The 22,624-nt window shown below is 41.8% G+C and overlaps 2 protein-coding genes across 2 annotated transcripts; both read left to right on the forward strand.

Moving 5' to 3' along the window:
• The first annotated feature begins 5,684 nt into the window (after positions 1 to 5,684).
• Trim13 (tripartite motif containing 13) lies at positions 5,685 to 14,465 on the forward strand. The gene is made up of 3 exons (XM_013355127.2): positions 5,685 to 6,073; positions 6,449 to 6,548; positions 13,237 to 14,465. The coding sequence occupies exon 3, from the start codon at positions 13,243 to 13,245 to the stop codon at positions 14,461 to 14,463; it is 1,221 nt and encodes a 406-aa protein (XP_013210581.1). The 5' UTR covers positions 5,685 to 6,073; positions 6,449 to 6,548; positions 13,237 to 13,242; the 3' UTR covers positions 14,464 to 14,465.
• Positions 14,466 to 14,559: 94 nt separating this feature from the next.
• Kcnrg (potassium channel regulator) lies at positions 14,560 to 22,395 on the forward strand. Its single transcript, XM_013355128.2, has 2 exons — positions 14,560 to 16,895; positions 21,426 to 22,395. The coding sequence occupies exons 1-2, from the start codon at positions 16,318 to 16,320 to the stop codon at positions 21,610 to 21,612; spliced, it is 765 nt and encodes a 254-aa protein (XP_013210582.2). The 5' UTR covers positions 14,560 to 16,317; the 3' UTR covers positions 21,613 to 22,395.
• The last annotated feature ends 229 nt before the right edge of the window (positions 22,396 to 22,624 follow it).

The raw sequence follows: 22,624 nt of genomic DNA on the forward strand, positions 1-22,624 counted from the left end.
TATTTTTAAGGTTTATAGAGACCTTTCAGGGGATCTTGTTTTATCAAACCATATTAGCCTGGAAGGAATCCATAGTTTCTCATCTTCTGTAGAAACAAAAGCAGAGGGGGCTGGAGAGATGGCTCAGTGGTTAAGAGCATTTTGCCTGCTCTCCCAGAGGTCCTGAGTTCAATTCCCAGGAACCACATGGTGGCTCACAACCATCTGTAATGAGATCTGGTGCTCTTCTCTGGTGTGGGGGCATACATGGAGGCAGAATGTTGTATATATAATAAATAAATAAATAAATAAATAAATAAATAGAAACAAAAGCAGAACCTCTTTCTCAAAGCAACATATCCTTAGACCCAAATTTTGAATTCAAGTTACCTTTATGTTGGTTTAGCTTAGCAGCCCCTAGAATTAAATGTTTTTCAGCTGTCAAAAATTTAAAGAAAACACAATAATATACATAATCCAGACTCTCTGTGTATATTTCATCTTTGTGTGGCTTGTTTTTGTTACTCCTTTAATCTATGCCTGTCTGTACTTTTATGTATTTTACTGTCTCTTTAAAGACGTTGCTTTATTTTTTATAACTGTCTATATTTTTCTCTCTCCCAAGCCTATGTACATTTGTCTATGTACATTTGTTTTTAACACACTGTGTCTCATTTAGAGGTCTTTTATGTCTGAATTTGTCCTATTATGTGTTTGAAATCCTTTTCTGACAAGGAGCATTTGAAAATGGTAAGCAGTGTGGTCGTGGCAGCCCTGGATGCTGGCTCTGCCTCTTTTGGCCTAAAATATGAGGGAGGTTTTTCATTGCCTCTGCAAGCCATGCTCCCTGCCCCAGCTCCAGGGATGCAGAAGGTCTATGTTGCCTTTAAGCTCACAGATCCCATCTATGTGCTCTATAGTTGGATCTCCTGAAGCGCCAGAGCTGTTGGTGCTGCCAGTACAGACCAGGAAGCCATTTTTTAAAGGAGCCGCTTCTCTGCTTGCAGACCGCAAGCAGAGCCTATCAGAGCCTATTTGAAAATAAAAGATACAGCTACCAAAATGCTGCACTTGGCTCCCGTTTTTGTAGGTCCAGAAGCTGCCCCCTTTTTAAGAAAAGCTTTTTGAGGCTTTATGTGGATGTACATTGCCCACTCTGGGTGCCATTCTGTAAATGGATACTGCTCGTTCATTTCCTGGCCACACAGACCTAAATAACCGCACAAAAACTGTATTGATTACAACACCGTTTGGCCAATATCTCAGGCATATTTCTAGCTAGCTCTTATAGTAATCTGTGTATCGCTATAAGGCTTTGGCTTACCTGCTAGGTTCCAGGTCTTTCTCCTTTGGCAGCTACATGGCGTCTCCCTGACTCTGTCTACCCTCTCTCTATTTCCTTTCCAGCCTGGTTATATTCTGCCCTGCCATAGGCCAAAGTAGCTTTATTCATTAACCAATAAAAGCAACACATATACAGAAGGATATCCTACATCATCCCCAAAGAATGAGCTAGGACCATTAACCACCTCTACTGGTTTTACCAAAGTTGTCATATTGATGATTGATATTGATATTGGTTATTGTGATGGCTATTCTTGGTTGTCAACTTGACTATATCTGGAATGAACTACAATCCAGAAATGGAGGGCACACCTGTGGACCTTATCTTGAGACAGGCAGACAACATGCTTTTGATCCAGATCTTGAGATAGAAAGACACACCTTTAATCTGGGCCATACTTTCGGTTGGAAGTCTCTATAAGGACAATATTTGTTTTTCCTCCATTGCCAGCACATCCATTCCTGCACTGGCATTGGAGCCTACTTCCCTGGGCTTCTAGCATATACTGAAGACCAGCTGAGACACCTAGCCTCATGGGACTCAGCAACTACTAGATTCTTGAACTTTCTATTCATAGCTAGCTGTTGTTGGATTAAGTGGAATGTAGCTTGCAAGTCATTCCAGTAAATTTCATTATATATAATTGATGGGGGAGTGTCATATATCAATCTGTTGATTTCATTGGTTAAGTAATAAAGAAACTGCTTGGCTGGCCCTCATAGGTTAAAACATAGGTGGGAGGAGTAAACAGAACAGAATGCTGGGAGGAAGAGGAAGTGAGCTCAGACTGACAGCTCTGCTCTCTGGAGCAGAGACGCCATGCTGCCCGCTCCCGGGCAGACACACATGATGAAGCTCTGACCCAGGATGGACGTAGGCTAGAATCTCCCTGGTAAGCCACCTTGTGGGCTACAGCAGATTATTAGAGATGGGCTAGTCCAGGTGCGAGAGTTAGCCTAGAAGAGGCTAGATATAAATAGGCCAAGCAGTGATTAAAAGAATACAGTGTCCGTGTAATTATTTCGGGGCATAAGCTAACCAGGTGGCTGGGGTGCTGGGGACGCAGCCCCGCCGCCCTTATCACTACATATAATGCACACATATAAATGTATATAAACACATATAATATATATACATATAAATATAACACACACATATATACGCACACATATATGGAGAGAGAGATTCATTCTGTAAATTCTGTGATTCTAGAGAACCCTGACTAATACAATTATCCTTTCTGTTATTTTATCCCTTTAATCAGCATACTGGACATGTGGCCAAGCTACTTAGCCTGTTTGGACAACTGGGGTTGGGATTTTTTTTTTCCCTTAAAATTTTACTTTTACGAGAAGTCAAAAGGAAGTTGGGCCAGTTTAACAACTTTTGTTTATATCACTTACAAGCCAATTTAGTATTGAGTAAATGATATAAAAAACATAAACACATATAGACAGTCCATGTAAGGATAGATATTTTTACATTATCAGTTTGTATGAGGAATACATCTATTGGAGTCTTGGCCATCATTGAGATGATTAAGACTCTTAGTGCTCTGGACTGGGCCAGGGTGGGGGGCTCTATTTCGGACCCTTGCAGTCACTTGGGGATACTTTTCCAAGTGTGGCTGTGGAGCTGGCCTTTACTATAAACACTATGATGTCCCCATATGCGTGTCCTATGGGTACTTCCCGGTCACATACTTACTTCTAGCCAGTTCCAGACAAGGGCTCTCTCTCTCAAGCCATCAGTAACACAAGTGGAAGATTTTAGTCATTTTCAAGGCCCAATCTCCTTTTCTTCTTTCTGTATTTTTAAATTTAAATTTGAAAAAGAACAGATCTGTGTCTGTACATTATTCCTGGGGTGTCTCATGTTTAGATGCATATACAGACATCAGGCAAGTACACTGTTCTCTTTAAGCATGGATGACAATGGTCTCCACCCGTTGACTTTCCCAGGGCAATACTGTTCCCTGTGATCGCAGATCGGCTTGTTCTTGTCATCTCTAGGCATTCTGGTTTTTCCCCCATTTATACCGCCTTTTCCTGTTTCTTCTTCCTGGTTCCAAAATTATTCCTGTGCCCACACAGAAGATCACTCATTAGATTTCGAAATCTCTGCCACATTAGTGAATTTTAAAAGGCTGTATTAGTGCTTTGTTTTGCATTTGATTATCAGTAATAAAGAACTGGTTTCCTCAGGATTATTGCTAATTTATATTTTTATAGATGTGTGATTGATCTATTTTTGAAAACTTGGCCTTTATTTTGTCAACCATTTAACGAAGTTTAAATATATAATATATTTTTTCCATTTAATTTTTTTTCTGGTTTCTTTTACAAATTTACCTTGCTTTCTTTTTTGTTTACATTACAAAAGTAAGAGTCTGAATGCAAAGTTTTGTTTATTTGCTTGAGGCTATATAGGCCTGATAGGCCTCAAACTCAGAAATATGCCTGCCTCTGCCTCCTGAGTTCTGGAATTCAAGGGATGTACCACCATACCCAGATTTAAACATTAAAAAAAATAAAAAAAACAGGCCAGGTGGTGGTGATGCACACCTTTAATCCCAGCACTTGGGAGGCAGAGACAGGCGGATCTCTGTGAGTTCAAGGCCAGCCTGGTCTACAGCTGAACTAGAGTTTCAGGACAGTCAGGGCTACACAGAGAAACCTTGTCTCAAAAAACAAAACAAAACAACAACAGATTTAGAATAGGCCTATATATGTTGAGAGTCCAAGTAGGTTTTACTCATTGTACAGCCAAGGTCAACCTTCAGCTTTTAAGCCCCCTGCCTTTGCCTCCAACACCCAACAAAATAATTTTTAAAATACTGAATGAAGCCAGGCAGTGGTGGTGCACGCCTTTAATCCCAGCATTCGGAAGGCAGAGGTAGGTGGATCTCTGTGACTCTGAGGCCAGCCTGGTCTACAGAGCGAGTTCCAGGACAAGCTCCAAAACTACAAAGAAACCCTGTCTCAAAAAACAAAACACAAATAAACAAAATACTGAATGAAGTGGGTGTTTGTGGCACACACCTTTAATCCCAGCACTCAGGAGGCAGAGGCAGACACGTCTCTGTGAGTTCAAGGCAAGCCTAGTCTATAGAATGAGTTCCAGGACAGCCACCGGGTCTACACAGAGAAACCCTGTCTCAGAATACTGAATGAATATTGAAAATGTCTCACATTTTAGTATAATTTATTTTTAGAATTTGGCGCGCACACACACACACACACACACATATATATATATATATGTTTTTCCTACCTACATCCTACCAATTACATTTCTTTTCCAAACTGAAATTATAGCATAGCTTTAACTTGAGTCTTCACTAACTGTCCAGTCCACTGTACTCTGATTCGTGCAGCAATGCCTTGTTTCGTTATCTAAAGATTACGATTACTAATGTGTGCGTGAGTGTGGGCAGGCAAGTGCCATGGCACAAGTGTGGAGGTCAGAAGACGGCTTTTAATAATCGGTTCTCCACCTACTGTGGTTTCCAGGAAATGAACTCAGATCTGCATTCTTGGTGGCAAGCACTCTTAATCTGGCTCTCTTTCTAATGGTTATATACTATTATATGATACGTTTAGTTTTTAACATGTTTTTATATTTTACCTCTATATCATTCAGTGTTCTTCCTGTCATTCAGGAGATCAGTTCAGGGTCTGAAATCGCTGGAAGCACTCTATCACTGAGCCGCACCCTCAGCCTCATTCAGCCTTTTGTTTTGTGTTTTGAGACAGGGTCTCACTTCTGTAGCTCTGGCTGTCCTGAAACTATGTGGACTGAGATGGCCTCAAACTCACAGAGGTGTGCCTGCCCTTGCCTCCAAGCCCTGGGATCTAAGGCACGTGCCACTAACCCTGCTGCCAGCATATTTGCAGTGACATTAATTTTGTGCTGCTCTGGGATGAAGTTTTTATTTGCACTGACGTTTTTGGTGCTGTAGGAAAGAACCTGTCCATGGAATTTGATGTCCTCGGAAGAGCTGTCTCTTGTTTTTCTACCGTGCAGAAAATCTGTTCGTTTAAAGGATAAGGCTCCTGACTCCACTGTACAGTGCTCTCATGAGGACTAAGCTAGAAATGACAGGGATTTTGTTCTGCGGAGAGGTGCAGCTGGGGATATACGCACCGGGGCAGCGGTGGGGCGAAGGGACTTTTTATTGACCTGGAAATGCACTTTTTCCAAATTTGCCCTCCTAAAAGCCCAGACCTTCCCAAGCAGAAGTGCACGTTCTTCTCTGCCACCTCACCCCGCATTACCTCATTTCCTCGGGCTTTGAAGTTTGGGTAGGAGCCATTTTTTTCATCCTTTGTAACCATACAGAGCACCTACATAGGAGATGGACGTCAGGATAGTCAGGGCAGTTGCTACAGACAGAAGTTTAGAAAAAAACACTTAAAAGTTCTTTCTTGCCTCGTAGGGGAACCTTAGTAGTGCTTTTTCCTACAGTTTGGCCAATGGTGTTCGACCTAGCGATCGCCAGGCCCGCGGGTCCTGAGACGCAGGCAAAAACGGTGTGAAGGGTTCGGTTTTGTTTTTGTTGTTCCCCCAAATTCAAGGATCAGCAACCAAAAGTACAAGAATCGAAACCATCTCCAGTCTCAGTCACGGGAGCGCTAGCAGAGGTGGGACGAGCAGGGCGCTGCGCAGGCGCGGAGCGACCGGCGGCAGAGGGCGTGGCCGCCGTGTCCATTTTGCTAAGGGCTCGCGTGGTCGCAGCACTCCCCGGAGGTGAGCGGAGTCCTGGGGGTGGGGGTGGGGGTGGAGTGGCCCAGCCGCTCGCCGTGGGCCGCGGACACCTGCGTGGGCGGAGGCGGGCAAGCGCGGCGTGGCCACAGTGGCCGGGCGTCACCGTCGGGCAGGTCCGCCGCTGGGGAGGCACTCCGGCCAGAAAGCCGAGACACCGCGAGCTGGCTTTCTTTCTTTCTTTCTTTCTTTCTTTCTTTCTTTCTTTCTTTCTTTCTTTCTTTCTTTCTTTCTTTCTTTCTTTCTTTCTTTCTTTCTTTTTTTTGGTTTTGTTGGGAGGGGAGATTAAAAAAAATAATGAAAATGAAGGGTTAAAAATGTTGATACGTGTGTATAACACCCTTTCTCCTTTCTCTACAGCATTGTCTAATTTTACAGTTAAACGTGGGGGGAAAACAAAATTGGCTTTTCCCAGAGAAATAGTAACCTTGCCGAAAACACCTGCTTCCCGGGGACAGAGGTAAACGTATTTTCCTTTATGTTCTGGTGTTTATTTTATTATTTTTTTTAAAAAGCCACATTTTATTAGTCCTGGGACCATTCTAGATCGAACTGCAGAGATTATGTCCACATCCACCCTCCTTAAGTGGTAGGTGGTCTTTGTTCTTTCCATATTTCAGAACTCAGACAGAATCCATGCTTGCCATTCTTTTCTTTGGCAATTACTATACATAATTTAATACAGCTATGCCGTAAAGGAAGAGAAGGGATTCGGCAGCATTTCCTTTGTGAGGTTTTTCTTGAGTTGTCCAGCTACTGGGGCAGTAGAATGGTGAGTTTCCTGCAGCTCTCGCTACCTTTGCATGTTGGGCACTTTAAAAGTAGAATGCCATTGTATAGACATTCTTTCTGCTAGAACTCTGGCATGTTGGCTGGTTCCAGGTTTTGCTTTAGAGTGATCATTTGTTGCCGGGGAAAGAACCCAGGACACCTTGGGGTATGCTAGCCAAGTACTCTACCCGTACCTGAACTACACCCCTGCCACTTAATACTGAGTATCAGTTTGACACAGCCTAGGATCACCTGAAAACAGTCTCAGTCCAATAGTTTTTCAGGTTGGTCTGTGGATATGTCTGTGAGGGACTGTCTTAATTCACACAGGAGGGCCCAGCACATGGTGGGCAGCTCTATCCCTGGGCAGATAAGAGAGCCAACCAATGAGTTTGAGGTCAACTTGGTCTACAAGAGCTAGTTCCAGGGCAGGCTCCAAAGCTACCCAGAAACCCTCTTTTGAAAAACCAGAGGTGAGGGGAAGGAAGGGGAGGAGAGGAGAGGAAGAGAGAAAGAGTGCCTGAGCCAGCTAAGCCTGTTATGGGCCAGCGCACAGCCAGCCAGCCATGGTGGATTCTTGATGGAGCCTGCCGTGCTTTGTTGGATGTCTGTGAGTTCCGTGGTAGAAGGCAGTGTTGTGTGGAATAACAAGCAGTCTTGCCTTGAGTTCCTGCCCTGACTTACCTCAGTGATGGGTTGTGACCTGGAAGTGTTTTATCATAGTGACAGACATGCTCATCCCCAGAAGATACGTTTCTTCAGGCTTCTTTCCTCCCCTAGTACTTCCTTAATTTATGTGTTTCTTGGTTTACCTACTACTTTGTATCAGTTGACTTAATTACCGATGTGTCCTTATAACTGCAGACTGTTCTTTCCATCTGTGGGCTTGCTTTTTGTTGGCGCTGGAATTGCTCACACTGCAGGTGCTTTCCTCGGCCTCAGCTCTGCCCTGTGCATGTGTGACAGGCTATCTGGCTACTCTGGACAATAGTTTGTACCGTGTCACTAGTATTATTTTAATGAAATGCTGATTGGCCAGTAGCCAGGCAGCGAGTATAGGCGGGGCAATGAGCACAGGAGAATTCTGGGAAGAGGAAAGGTCAGATGCAGAGAAAGCAGGATGAGAACGCCTCGCAGATAAAAGGTACCCAGCCACGTGGCTAACGCAGACAACAATTATGGATTAATGCAGGATGTAAGAGTTAATAAGAAGCCTGAACTAATAGGCCAACCAGTTCATGATTAATGTAGACCTCTGTGTGTTTCTTTGGGACTGAATGGCTGTGGGACTAGGCAGGACAGAAACCTCTGGCAACATCTGTCCCTTCTTTGGTCATGCTTCTGTGTAGCTGGTACCCAGTGTTTTTGCTTTGGAATCATTGTCTAGGAGTATTAAGCTCTGTTGAGCCCTGTTCTTATGCTCTAATATAACACTTTATATGTCTATAATTTCCATAGTATTTATATACTGGTATAGTTAAAGTTTATATTATGGTTTATGTAAATTTATAAAATTTCCTTTGCATTTATTTTCCAGTAATATGAAGACAGTACTACTATAGATAAAAGTTATGTGTGAAAACCATAGAGTTTTAGAAGAGATTTTTAGAAGTTTTAGAAGAGATTTTTAAACTTTGTTTTTTAAAGATACTAAACTAATTCCTCCACCATGTTAATCCTGGGGATCGAAACCAATGCCAAGTACATTCCCTACCATTTGCTATACTCTTAGCTCCTAGAATATGAATTTTTTTCTTTTTTTGTGACAATTACCTACACTGACCAGGCTAGCTTTGAATGGATCTGCCTAACTCTGCACTCTGAGTGCTGGGATTGGATGAAAGGCGTGTGCCACTGTGCCTCTGCTGGATACTGAATTTATGACTTTCTGGATAGGGCTGCATCCTAGAATTTTGAAAACCTCAAGGTCTGTGCTTTGGTGGTAGAGGGGCTAAGTGAGTTGGGCTCTATGCTTTTATTTACAAAGTTAGGGGTTAGCTACATTGGTTTTGAGCCCACAGTTTACATTTCATCCCTACCCTTTTGTTCTCAAGATCTATACTGTTAGGATTTGGGCATTATGTTGGCCCCTGTCACCTGACAGGATGAACTCAGGCAGTACCCTAGCCAGCTCAGGGGTCCTATGGCTGTTACTTGTGCTCAGGTGCAAAGGTCCCTTAAGAGACAAGCTCCGCCCACTCCTGATCTCTTTTTCCACTGCCCTTCTGAAGAAGCTGGCTGGTCTCTTTCTCACTGTCTCTTCCTGTCTCTCCCTTCCCTTCCCCCAGTAAAACTTCCACTTCAGTTCCATCTATCTGCCTGGCCATGTTTGTCTCACCCGTGTGGGCTTCCCACAAGGATCCCCTTGCACTGTTTACAACATATAGAGGATGTGTAGGTACACACTAGTGGTGACTGATTTTAGTTGTTTACAACATATAGAGAATGTGTAGGTGCACACTAGTGGTGACTGATTTCAATTGTTTTACGCTTAAGCCCAGGTGAGTAATCCAAGTGCTGGGATGAAAGGCATGCACCATCATGCCCAGCTCTACACCCTTTCAGAAAGACACTTGGCAATCTGTAGAGTTTGCAAATGGCTTGCTAACACTGTTCCCAGGATCTGAGCTCCGTCTACAGGACTCAAGTGGTAGAAGAGAACCAATGCCCATAAAGTTCACTCTTACACACATATGCAACGTGCATGCACGCGTGCACGCACATACCCAGAAACATACAAATAAAATTTAAAGATGGCTTATTCCTTGATCCGGTATTGCTCTAAGGGAACTATCTAAGGAAATGATCAGAAATTAAGAGGTTTTAATTAAAACTTTTCTATAAGGCTTTTAGGCAGTACCATTCTAAAAGCAAACGGAATGACAGGTAAGCAATTGGAAAGCATATCTCTAAGGTGGGCTATCGTGTGTTTGAAGAACAGACACTGAAAGGGAAAATGTATATTTGTAAGTAAAAATGGCAACAGAATTGCATCATACTCTAGTGTTAAATAACAAGACAAAGGTGGTCAGAATGAAAGAAGAGAGAGGGAACCAGAGGCAAAGAAAAACTTGTGGGAAAATGGAGAACACAGTAACAGGGAACCGGAAATTTTAAGGCAGTCGAATAAGATGAGAAGGGAAATGTGAAATTTACAATAGTCATCCAAAGTCATAATCATACTGTAAAGGCTACTCATGCATTCATTCTATGCTAAAACTCGTGATCTTCTTGCCTTAGCTTCCCAGGTGCTAGGATACAGACTTACCCCACCCTGCTCAGCTTCGCATTCATTCTTACATACAAGTTAATCTTCCCCTTAAAAAATCTATTCTGGGAGCCTGTGAGGTGGCTCAATGGGTGGAAGCGCTTGCAGCCCAGTGTGGCAACCTAAATTCCATCCCCGGAGCCCATGTGGTAGGAGAACTGACCCCCATAAACTCCACCCCTGGAGCCCGTGTGGTAGTAGAACTGACCCCCGTAAGTTGTGATCCCCCCATGTGTGCACACAGAATAAACAGTAGTTGTAAAAAAAGAGAGTAAAACTGGGAACAAAAAGAAATGCTGCTATATTATGCTTTGTGTCTTTGGGGTTTGTTTTTCAGTGCTGGACATTGGACCCGGGGCTTCAAGCATGCTAAGCAGGTGCTCTTCCACTTAGCCAGAATCTAGGCCTCCTGCATCTTGGGGATTTCCATCTTGTCTTAAGGCATCTTTGTTTGGGATTTAGGAATTTCAAAACGGTTTAAACTTATCAGCCAGGAAGGCATCTTGGAAAGTAACTAAGTTAGTAAACTACTTGGCTTATAGAATAAAGGACTGAGTTCAATTCACAGAACCCACCGATAAACAAAAAGCCATGTGTCTCGAGTGCCTAGATTCATCTCCAGCTTCCCCTTTCTGCCCAGAAGTCCTGCCTATACCTCCTGTCTAGCTATTCCCTCTTTAGCTCTTTATTAAAGATATATCAGCAGTATATCTTCACAGTGTACACATGCCCCACAACATTGGCCTGTGACAGGCACGTGCATGTGTACCTGCACACACACCCGTGAATAGAATTACTGCGGCTGGGCATGAGTGTAGCTCAGTGCGAGACTCTGAAGGCTTTAACCCCAACTCCGACCCCCAAATTATCTGATGACCAGTACAGTAGAAAGTGTTCTATCCTATTTTGTTATTTCGGTAGTTTTTATGTATCCTTAAGTAAATTTGGGTTAAGAAGTACTGATTGCTGATTTTGGTTTTAGGTCTTTAGGGATGAAGGCTCGTAACAGATTTGCATTGAGAAATAGTGTGTTTGACCTCCACATACTTAAAGACTGAGGATTCCAAGGTTTATGGATGTAGAGTCTAGTTACTGACTATATTAGAAGTGAACTGAGGCCTTTAAAACACGTTAACTCATTCAAAATAGCACTGATAAAATCATTGTATGTCACCAAACAATTTAGTAAAAATACCTACCCACATTGTGATGAGACATTCTTTATAGGTCTGTAGCTTTCTGCCTTTGGGGGAGTCTCAGGGGTCTCCACCCGTGATTAGCCTAGGGCTTTGAACATGTCAAGTGAGCTTTCTATCAACCTTTGTGCTATAGCCCCAGCCCTGGATGCTTATTTTATTGAAAACAACTGTTCTGATTATTTTGATGAGCATATACAAGGGGAAATTTGCATCACACAAATTTGTGGTTGATAAATGGACTAGTATTTTAGTAGCTTGTTGCTCTTCTTCAGTAGTGTGCTGAGCCTCAACAAATAGCACCATTCCTTGCCATACTGTAGTGCATGGGGTCATATTTATTGTGAGCCTATTTGTCTGTATTCCTTTTTAGATTTATTTCTGCAGTGTTAGGAATTGACCTCTGGGCCTTACTTAGCAAGTGTTCTACCACTGAGCTACACTCCAGTCCTTTCTAATATTTTAAGAGTCTTCTCTCTGTGAATGATTTATAATATTGACTTGATCACTGTTTCATAGACCCGCAGTATTGACTTATTTTATAGTAGCCTTCATATTTATTAAGTTCACCATTTATCAGAATCTTTAATGGGATGCTTACAAGAAATAGATATACTTTGCAAAAAATATGAATTTTAATGTAAAAACCAAGCGTTTCCATTGTTGAAGTACTGTGTTCTGGAAGTAGCAACTCCTTCTCAAGATGTTCGTCATCTTGACGAACTATGCACTAATCTGCATAGTGCTAGCTTACTAATAAAAGCAGCTAGCCTCTCTTGTAGCTTGGCCATGCGGGCCGCTGCTCCCTTTAGACAGCGTCTGCTGGCACACAAGTGCTTTTGTGTGCAGCTCTTATTTGTCGTACATGTTTAAAAGCCGTAGACAAGAATCGGGATTTGACAAAATGAGTAATTTTTGCTGAATCGTCAAGATTTTATTATTTGTTTGTTTTTGAAGTCGCATCTCATAGTCCAGTCTAGGGTGGAACTTTCTTTGTAGCCCTATTGCCTTGAACTCATATCCTTCCTTCTTTGTCCTTCTGAGTACTGGGATTCTAGGTGTGTACTTGAATCAGCCTGGCTAAGAGCCTTCTCCCTGACAGTGGCTCCTCCCCTCTCCTCTGTGCCCCTGAGGGACAGTGAGTGGGGATGCCTTCAGTGCCTCTTACAGTCTGGCTCTATTCCTGTTACAGCTCAGCAGGGTCTACCTCCGCTGCATTGACAAAGTCGGTGCAAACATCAGTCAGCAGAGCACATCAGTATGGAAATGCTTTTGGTGAAAGAGGGACACTTAGGTTTCTGCTCGTCATAGACAGAACTACTGCTGTAGTGTAAAGGATATAGGATTATTTTAAAAACAATAAATAATAATTAAAAAACCCACCCAACCAGTAGCAGAAGTCCACCTCATTCAATTCCCTAGGCAAGGTTCAGTTCAGTTCTTTTGTGCTTTTTAAACTATGGTTCTCTTAAATGACTGTCATCTGTTCTTTGAAATAGAAAATATGCCAGTTTCCAGTAAAAGCTGGAATAGAGTACATGCTTGGATTTCTATTGTGTGCTTCTGTCTTTAAGTAGCATACCATTTTATACTTGTGGGCCCAGCGTAAAGAGCCCATTCTGTTGCAGACACTGAGACTCTGTTTTAAAACAATGCTGGGTCCTGTTGGCTCAGTGTGCAGTTGTCCCAGTCCTAACCCTGTCTTAGCTAAGGCTGTTGTTGGGAAGCTCTCACAAAGGCCTTGTGTACAGGAGTGTGCTCTTGTCCCAGTGAGTTCAATATGCTTTAGTATGCATGCCTTCCCCAAATTTCTTAAATCCTTTATGTCAGCAGCTCATTCTATTGGGAATATAGTGTCTTGTAACTACTTTAGAGGGGCTTTCCAGAGCTAAATGTTTCTTTCTCTGTGGCAGGATGTGATGGAGCTGCTTGAAGAAGATCTCACGTGCCCCATTTGCTGCAGTTTGTTTGATGATCCTCGAGTTTTGCCCTGCTCACACAACTTCTGCAAGAAATGTTTAGAAGGGCTTCTAGAGGGGAACGTGCGGAATTCGCTGTGGAGACCATCTCCGTTCAAGTGTCCTACCTGCCGGAAGGAGACTTCAGCAACCGGGGTCAACAGTCTGCAGGTTAATTACTCCCTCAAGGGTATTGTGGAGAAATACAACAAAATTAAGATTTCTCCCAAAATGCCAGTGTGCAAAGGACACTTGGGACAGCCTCTCAACATTTTCTGTGTAACTGATATGCAGCTCATCTGTGGGATCTGTGCTACCTGTGGCGACCACACTAAGCATGTCTTCTCTTCTATTGAAGATGCCTATGCTCAAGAAAGGAATGCCTTTGAGTCCATCTTTCAGAGTTTTGAGACTTGGCGCCGGGGAGATGCTCTTTCCCGCTTGGATACTTTGGAAACAAACAAAAGGAAATCCTTACAGTTACTCACTAAAGATTCTGATAAAGTAAAGGAGTTTTTTGAGAAGTTACAACATACATTGGATCAAAAGAAGAATGAAATCCTGTCTGACTTTGAGACTATGAAGCTTGCAGTTATGCAAGCCTATGATCCAGAGATCAACAAACTCAGCACTATTTTGCAGGAGCAGCGGATGGCCTTTAACATCGCCGAGGCTTTCAAGGATGTGTCAGAACCTATTATATTTTTGCAACAGATGCAGGAGTTCAGGGAGAAAATCAAAGTAATCAAGGAAACACCTTTGCCACCTTCCAATTTGCCCACAAGCCCTTTAATGAAGAACTTTGATACCAGCCAGTGGGAGAACATTAAACTAGTCGATGTGGATAAGCTCTCTTTGCCTCAAGACACCGGCGTGTTCGTTAGCAAGATTCCCTGGCGCTCCTACCAGCTGTTCATGGTGGTGGTTCTGCTGGGTCTCCTCGTATTCTTTGGTCCGACCGTATTCCTGGAGTGGTCTCCATTCGAGTTAGCAGCTTGCAAAGACTACCTTTCAAGTGTCAGCTCTTACCTGACTAAGTCAGCTGACTTTGTACAACAGTCTGTTTTTTTCTGGGAACAGATGACGGATGGGTTTTTCATTTTTAGTGAAAGAGTCAGAAGTTTTGGTTTGGTGGCACTGAACACTGTGACAGAATTTGTGTGCAGATATAAACTGCTGTAAATCAAATACATAGCTCTGTTTCTTGGTGGGAGTGTTAGAGAACACAGGAATAACGCAGATTTGGGCAAGATTCCAGCCCGTTGTTTCTTTTAAAAGTAGTCCTTTGATAATGTCTTTTATATGTTATTCAAACATCAGCATAAAACTAAAAGTGAAGTTTAGTAGTCCCACCCTCCCCTTCCTTTGAACAGAGTTCTAAAATAAGTGCTTTCCCTCTCATATTGGCTGAATTTGTCCTGTGATAAACGGCACATGACTGTATCTGTACCTCTTATCTCTTGAGCCTGGGACTTTGAGACCAGCCTGGGCAAGAAGTAAGTAAGCAAGAGTTTTAACATGCTATCCATGACGTAGCGCACACGAGCTAACATGTCATCAGTACTGAGTCATCGAGCAGACTGTGTCACATTCCAAAGTGAAGACCAGGAATGTGTGGGTTCCCAAGTTTGCTTTAGAGGAGTCTTTCTCATGACACTGTAAATCTTGTAAGTTTGGAAACCCGATCTCTCCGCCCTCTTCTTTTTGCCAGGCCTGACCTGGTAGTCCTACCTCAAATCTCCCAAGTATTGGCATCACAGTGATCTTTGGGAACTCTTCACTGAGATGACACAGCTCTTAGGGAGCTGTGCATACAGGCAGGGCAGCAGTTGGGAAAGCCATCTTTAACTGGTACCCAATGCTGCGGTTGTGCTGTCAAGTGCATAGCAACTGTACAGCCAACCCAGTCCACCTGCCTGTTATCAGACTCGGCTTCCTACATCTGTAGGCTGTAGGCAAGTGGACTGGGTTCCTTCCACAATTGCCGTGACACTAAAGGATAAAGCCATCAGGTAAAGACTTGACCTCTCTGCTCATTAGAGAGAAAGATGGCTACAGGAGAGAAGTACGCAATTTTCTCACCTTGCTTAGAATTCAAAGAAAACAAATCTTAAGACTGTTTTAGTCCCCTGTTTCTGTCATGGGAAAATGGGCCTTCGGAAGCCCATTATGTTGGGTTTTAGAGAGCAGTTACCTCATACCTTGATTTGGTTGAGAAGAACTAAAGTGACCAGGGATGTGAAAAGCTAGCAACACAACAGCCAGGGCTGTTACACAGAGAAACTGTTTTTGGAGGGAGGAAGGGCTGGGGAGATGGCTTAGTGGTTAAGAACACTGGCTGTTCTTCTAGAGGAGCTGTGTTCAATTCATCCACATGGCAGCTCATACTTGCCTATAACTCAATCAGACACATAGACAAACATGTAGGCAAAACACCACTGCCCATAAAATAAAAATTAAAAATAAAGCAGAGTATCTTCCTCAGCTGCTAGCCATGAGACAGTCAAGTTGAAGGTGAGGTAAAGGCTGTTTATTCTTAGCCTAACTCACGGGGTTTTTTATAAGCCTTTCCTCAGCCACGAGGGCTTGGTAAATGTCTGCGGAGAGAGTGGTTTTCTTTTCAAGTGATTTTGCTTGAAATACAGATTTATGTTAGGGTTTCATGGAGACCGATTTCTTCAGTGCTAGAGATGGAACTCCAGGCCTCACACATGAAGCAAGGGGTCTACCCCTAAACCACACTCCTATTGCAAGATTTTGTTTTGTATCTAGTGGATTACAGGACAGGGATCTATTTGAAATCATGAGGTATATTGACATTCTGTTTCACTTGCTGTTTCTGTTTTATACACTGCAAGTTCCCAAGCAACTCACATTTGCAAACACAGCTATGGATCCACTATTTGTCTTGACAATAGTTACCTTGGAACTTAGGTCGAGTTTCTATCTCCACTTCCCTGTTTCTTAATCATATATAACATTTATGGTAGCAGGTTGAGTTAATGGTTTGTAGCCTATAATGAGAAGCCAGGAGGAATGAGTAGTGAGGACCTGGTCACTCTGAACGTGGGAGGGAAGATCTTCACAACAAGGCTCTCTACCCTAAAGCAGTTCCCTACCTCTCGGTTGGCAGGCATGGTAGATGGCAGAGACCCAGAGTTCAAGACAGTTAATGGCCAGATTTTTGTGGATAGAGATGGTGCTTTGTTTAGTTTCATTTTAGATTTTCTGAGGAATCGTGAGCTTCTATTACCGTCTGACTTTTCAGACTACCTTAGGCTTCAGAGAGAGGCGCTCTTCTATGAACTCGATTCTCTTGTTGAGCTCTTAAGCCAGCACCTGCTACAATCAAGACCTGCTCTCATGGAGGTGCATTTCCTAAACAGAAATACTCAAGCCTTCTTCAGAGTGTTTGGCTCTTGCAACAAAACCATCGAGCTGCTAGCTAGAAGGATTACAGTGTTTGTAGAGCAACCTACAGGACTGGCCTGGAGCGGTAACCCCTTCCCTCCTCAGGTGACTTTACTTCCACTGCCTCCACAAAGACCTTCTCACCATGACCTGGTTTTCCACTGTGGCTCTGATGGCACTATTGAGAACCATGCTGGAGTCAGGTATTTTGAATACTGAAGTGTCTCTTTTATTCCAGTTTTCTGACATTTTCTCTCAAAACTGAAAGTTCTTTATGCTTAATACTCTTTCTGGCCAAAAAAAAAAAAAAGTTTATTCAGACTAATGTTTTGTTCAGCTAGAACAAGTAGGTATTTTCTAAACTTGGGTCCTTTCAGACTAAAAAGGTATTGTGGGACAGGTAATAAACCAAGACTGCCCAGGGAACTAGAAACTGTTTTCAGTGTAGTTATAAGAGGAACTGATTCTGTAGATTATATTCCATTGCTAGTGAATGGCTTAGACTGAATCAGCTTGTTTCTGGCTTGCACATAGGAGATGTTCTGTACTTTGACCTGATTCCTTTACACACTATGCTTTTGTCTGTCTAGAACTTAAAAAGGATGACTGCCTCTTTATTTTAGATTTCTTTTTTGTTTTGTCTTGAGACATGGTCATATTATGTAGCTCTGGCTGGCCTGGAACTCTGCCTCTGCCTCTCTTGTGCTAGACTGAAAGTGAGCACCACCACTGCACCTGCCTCTCCTGCTCTTGGCTGATCCTAAGGCTGATTTCTACTCTATAGTCAGGGATACACTACCTCATCCTCTGTTAAAAATGTCTTAATGCAGGCCAGGTGATGGTGGTGCATGCCTTCATTCCCCAGCACTCTGGAGGGAGAGGCAGGTGGATCTCTGTGAGTTCAAGGCCAGTCTGATCTACAACAGGCTTCAAAGCCACAGAGAAACCCTGTCTCAAAACAAAAAAAAAAGTCTTAATGCTGTGTATGATCATTACCAACTGTAAAAGCTGGTTTTAACGTTTAGGAGGAAACAAAAAACTTCTGTTCTTTCATCATTCAAGTGTTCTGTACTTTCATAATTCAAAAGCAGGTACTCTTAAGAGACAGACATATTTTAGAGTGCTTAGTCTTTACAGTAGTGGTCAGGAAGAAGGCCAGTGGTTGGTATTTCTCCCACAGCACACCTCTTAGTCTCAGCTACCGACTGGTAAACCATGAGCAGTATAACTTAGAATGACAATAAATCTATATACTTTCTATTTCCTGGTCTTCCAAAGAAGCTGAAATGTCATCTTAGAAATGGGTACCAATCAAATAAACCACGAAGAACATCTAAGGTCCTGTTGTTGCCAAACTGCTTTACACTCTGCTCTTCGTTTTCATTGGGGGAAAAAGTACTTAAATAAGAGAAATAATGGCATTTTTTGTTTAAAAAAAAATTTTTTTCTTTTGAGACAGGGTTTCTCTGTAGCTTTGGGGCCTGTCCTGGAAGTAGCTCTTGTAGACCAGGCTGGCCTCGAACTCCCAGAGATCCACCTGCCTCTGCCTCCCAATTGCTGGGATTAAAGGCGTGTGCCACCATCGCCCAGCTTAAATTTTAATTAAATGGAAATGACCTTTTTAGCATTCCTTTTCAGAAAGTTAGAAACTTAAGGACAAATGGCAACTTCAGTTTTAGGAAGACACACAGTAGGTGAAGAGAAATCTTGGAAATACTAAATGTTCTTTTAAAATTTGGAGGAACAAATTATCTTATAAAACAAGGTTAGCAACTGAAATTGGATCATTCTTGTATATACACTATCAAATGACCCTCTCCCCCTTTTGTTACGTTTCAGAAACAACACAGAATGTTTTCTTTGCAAATCATAACAGATAATTCTAAAACCAGAGCTATTTCTTTAGTTACTATTTTCTAAAGGGTCTCATGTGTCCCTGGCTAGCCTGGAACTTCTGATTCATTTGTATCTGCCCCCTGAGTGCTAAGATTATAGACATATGTTCCCTCACCCAGTTACTATGTAGCGGTATTTTTGGTTGTTTTCAGTTTGGAATTCTTAATTTACATAGCGCCAGTTTCAGAATAGTGATATATTATCTATTTAAAGTGACATGGAAATAAGTGGTGATTGGGTGACAGCTCTGATCAGAACCATTTTTGAGTAGATGTTGGCAGTTATCTGTAATTTTTGCTAGTCTTTGGTCTGAGTATCTATTCAAATGTTTGTGGATGGTGGATATGGTAGAATAAGCCTGGCTGGCTTATAAGCATCTTCAGTATGTTCTTAGCAGGCTCAGTTTCTTGGTTATTCTCTCTGGTCCCTGGCTTGCATCTTTAGTTACCCGTCATGTAACAACATACTACTTAGTTCAAGTCATGGTGTCAGAATTCTAGAGTATCTTTTGTTGTCATTTTCTCATATCTCCGTTTTATATTAAACTAGATGGAAAAGTATAGTTGACTGCAACTTTTTAAAAATAAGGTGTGATGGAACTTAGTGAAGGAGTCCTTGCCTATCATGCACTGGAAGCCCTGGGTTCTGCAACTAGAGAGAAGTGCAGGTTTTCTGTTAGTTCATCCCTTTCTTGTGTCTTGAAATACCTTTTCAGTTTGGCTTCACAGGGAATCAGTTAACATAGTTTTGGCTCAATGGTTCCTCAAAGTACATTCTACCTTTTTTTTTTTTTTAAACACCTATTACTTCCTATTTGTATCTTAATAGTCTTGGGATATTCTGTAACTTTCTGACAACTGTTTCTAGACTGTATAATTTAGATCCAGACTTTGGAATAGATGAAATGCTTTACTACTGTTAAAATCTTTCATCAAACACAATAAACTTTTTTGAGATGTGCTTTGTATGTAGATTGATAATCTTTAACTGTTAGTTTTTTTCTTTGCCACTAGTGAGTTCCTGAACATAACCTCAGTTAGTAATAACTAGGGATATGCTCAAACATTGTTTTACACTCATGAAACTACTTATAGCTTTGGTATCTGCTCGGAACTAACCTAAGCCGTTTTCACATTTTCAGAACAAACAGCGGGAAGACACAAAAATATCCTTGATGGCAGATATCCTCCATATTATATTGCTATTACTAGAGCAAGCATGGGCAGGATTTTCTGGAGCCATGTGCTGGCTTTGTGGAGTACTTAGAGATGGAAGGGTTTTGCTTTCTTTTTTTGTTTTGTTTTTTTTCCAAGAGAGGGTTTGTGTAGCCTTGACTGTTCTCCACTCTGCAGACCAGATTGGCCTTGAACTCAGAGAGATACACCTGGCTATGCCTCCTGAGTGCTAAGATTAAAGCTGTGAGCTACCACTGCCTTTTCAATTTCAATCTGGTTTTTGACTACCATGTTTTGTTTTCCAATAATAGGCAATTGTTGATGAAAAGGTAGCAATAAAATGGAGTCTTAACATTTTATATCTTCAAATTTTAACCTGAAAAGGTTGGTTTGATGAATAAACCACAAATTATAATGGCAGTACTAATAATTAGGTTCAGTAGAAAATTGTGAAAGCACAGTATTAATAAAAACAATTTAACAATCATTTAGTCAAATTGGGTAAAAGTAAACTGAAAAAAAATCCTGGAAATAAGTTACACACTTTCGGAGTCGCCATGGTTCTCCAACTCCAGGCAGATGCAGGCTAAGATCATTCCTGGTAAGCCAGCTTGTGGACTACACAGAATAATAGAAATGGGTTAGATCAATATGTAAGAGCTAGCCAATAAGAGGTTGGAACTAATGGGTCAGGCAGTGATTAAAAGAAAAAAAAAATAAGTTACACACTTTCAAAAATTAGGGCAGTTCTTTGACAAAATTGCTGCAGAAAATAACAAATGATAAGGCAATGATATTAATTATATTCATAAATGTAACTGAGATGATTTGGAGTCAAGTCTCTAATATATTTAGTTATTGATTCAAATTTGAAAATGAAATCTCAAAAAGAAAATCTGTTAAATGTTATGGGTCAGTTTGAGACCAGCCTGGTCTACATAATGAGTTCCAGGACAGCAAGGGATAAAAAATAAGATTATGTCTCATTAAAAAAAAAAAATTATGTTGCCAAGCCCGGAGTGCACACCTGTAACCTGTAATCCTGACATTTTGTCTGAGGCAGAGGATCATGAGTTTGAGTTTCAGACTTGGGAAACATGGTTTAGGTACCCGTTTAACAAAGCAGATGCTGGCATCCAAGTTCTTCCAGCATCCCTTATTCCTTCCTGTTACAGGGTTCTCCTGGCTGGCACACCCTGCCCCCTACCCTAAACTTACCCAGCCCAGGGGTTGGACTGCCCTTCCCTATTTAATTTATCCATTTGGTTACCTGGTCCTTTTTGTTTTCTTTCCTGGGCCCCCTGGCTGCTGCACCTGCTTCCTCCAGCTCCACTCTCCCTAGTCCCTGCGCCCCTCCCCCATCCTCACGTGACTCAGGGTCATGTCCACTGAACTCTCCCAGATGTCCCTGCCTCTGGCTGTGCTCTCCCTTTTACCTATACACTTTCTCTTCCATTGTATGTAGGAGCAGTCACGTTCCTTTCCTTTTTCTTTTTTTTCATCAAGGCCATCCATCATGGGCTACACAAACCCTGTCTCAAAAGAACAAAAAAAGAGAAAGGTTTGATGCCTTTATCTGAGGCTGTAAATAAGTTTATATGTGTAGTTTTATTAGTTATTAATGGAATGCTTTGTAATCAAACACTTCTTTGTATGTCTCAGGTACATTTCTATAAAGCCTGATAACCGAAAATTGGCGAATGGAACAAATGTCTTCGGCTTGCTGATCGATACTTTATTAAAGGAAGGCTTTCATCTGGTCAGCACTAGAACACCAGCCTCTGGAGACAAAAGTGAATGCTATGTCTTTGAAAGGATAAAACGCCCTCAAGTCCTTGGGGAGAATTAAACACCAAAACCAGAAAATACCACCATACCACCGCCATCCCAGAAGTAACACTGTAAAAAGACAGTAAAGGGAACATGCTCTTCTTGTTTGGAAATTCCCTACCTAGAGCATGTGTGCCTTCAGATTTGGACTTGGTCTGACTTTGGATGTTCTCTTCTACCTGCCTTTTTGCCCTGGGCAACCCAGCCCGTCAAGCTTAAAGCTACCCTGCAGACTCTCTCAAAACAACACTGCACAGGGGGTTTAGCACTTGCTCCTTCAAGGCCTTTCACCATGAAATCCCATAGCTTTTAAAAATGGGCTCTGGACTGTGTCTGAGTCTAGTCATTTATTAGCTATGTGGCTTAAGTGAGGCATTTCTGTGTTTCAACTTTATCTATTAACTAGGGAGAAAAGAGTATCCCCTCATAGTTATGAGAGTGTTGTTAAAGGGAACAAAGTTCTCATTATGTTGCCTGGCATGTGGTAGGCACTCAGTAACTGTTAATAATGATAATGATCATGGGTCACTTGCTTTCAAACCAATCTCTTCTGAGGCCTTGTTTTCTCCCTTCCCCTTGTTTACCTGTAGTGTCAGTGACTGAAACCTCTGACTAACCTGTACTCCCCAGCAGCTGATCATTCTGCTTAGACTTGTATATCATCATAAAACCATGTCTCCCTTACTTAAATATAAGACGTTTGAGAAGTTTCTAATGGTACTATATATACAGTATTGTGCTAAACTTATAAATCATACAGTATCTAAATTTGGTGAAGTTTTAGAATAACATTTAAAACATACCTAATGACTTAGTTTCTCTCATTTTATATTTGTTATTTTTTAAGCAATAGGAGAACACCTAAAAAAGAAATAACTTCATCAAAACTTCTAGTGTTTGCTTAGAGTTGAGTAAAAAGCTGTTGTATGGAAATACTTCAAAGTTTGCAATTCATTCAAGAACATTTTTTTTAAAAGATATTTGTATTAGTTAGGCCTTCTGTTGCTGAGATGAAATACCAGGACTGTTGG

This window comes from Microtus ochrogaster, unplaced genomic scaffold, assembly GCF_000317375.1.
Source record: "Microtus ochrogaster isolate Prairie Vole_2 unplaced genomic scaffold, MicOch1.0 UNK97, whole genome shotgun sequence".
NCBI lineage: Eukaryota > Metazoa > Chordata > Mammalia > Rodentia > Cricetidae > Microtus > Microtus ochrogaster.

What these genes read in the sequence shown, in the direction of transcription:
- Trim13 (XM_013355127.2), top strand. Translation starts at nt 13,243, where the DNA reads ATGGAGCTGCTTGAAGAAGATCTCACGTGCCCCATTTGCTGCAGTTTG.
- Kcnrg (XM_013355128.2), top strand. Translation starts at nt 16,318, where the DNA reads ATGAGTAGTGAGGACCTGGTCACTCTGAACGTGGGAGGGAAGATCTTC. An exon ending in GAGAACCATGCTGGAGTCAG is followed by an intron (nt 16,896 to 21,425) that starts GTATTTTGAATA and finishes TGTATGTCTCAG; the next exon opens with GTACATTTCTATAAAGCCTG.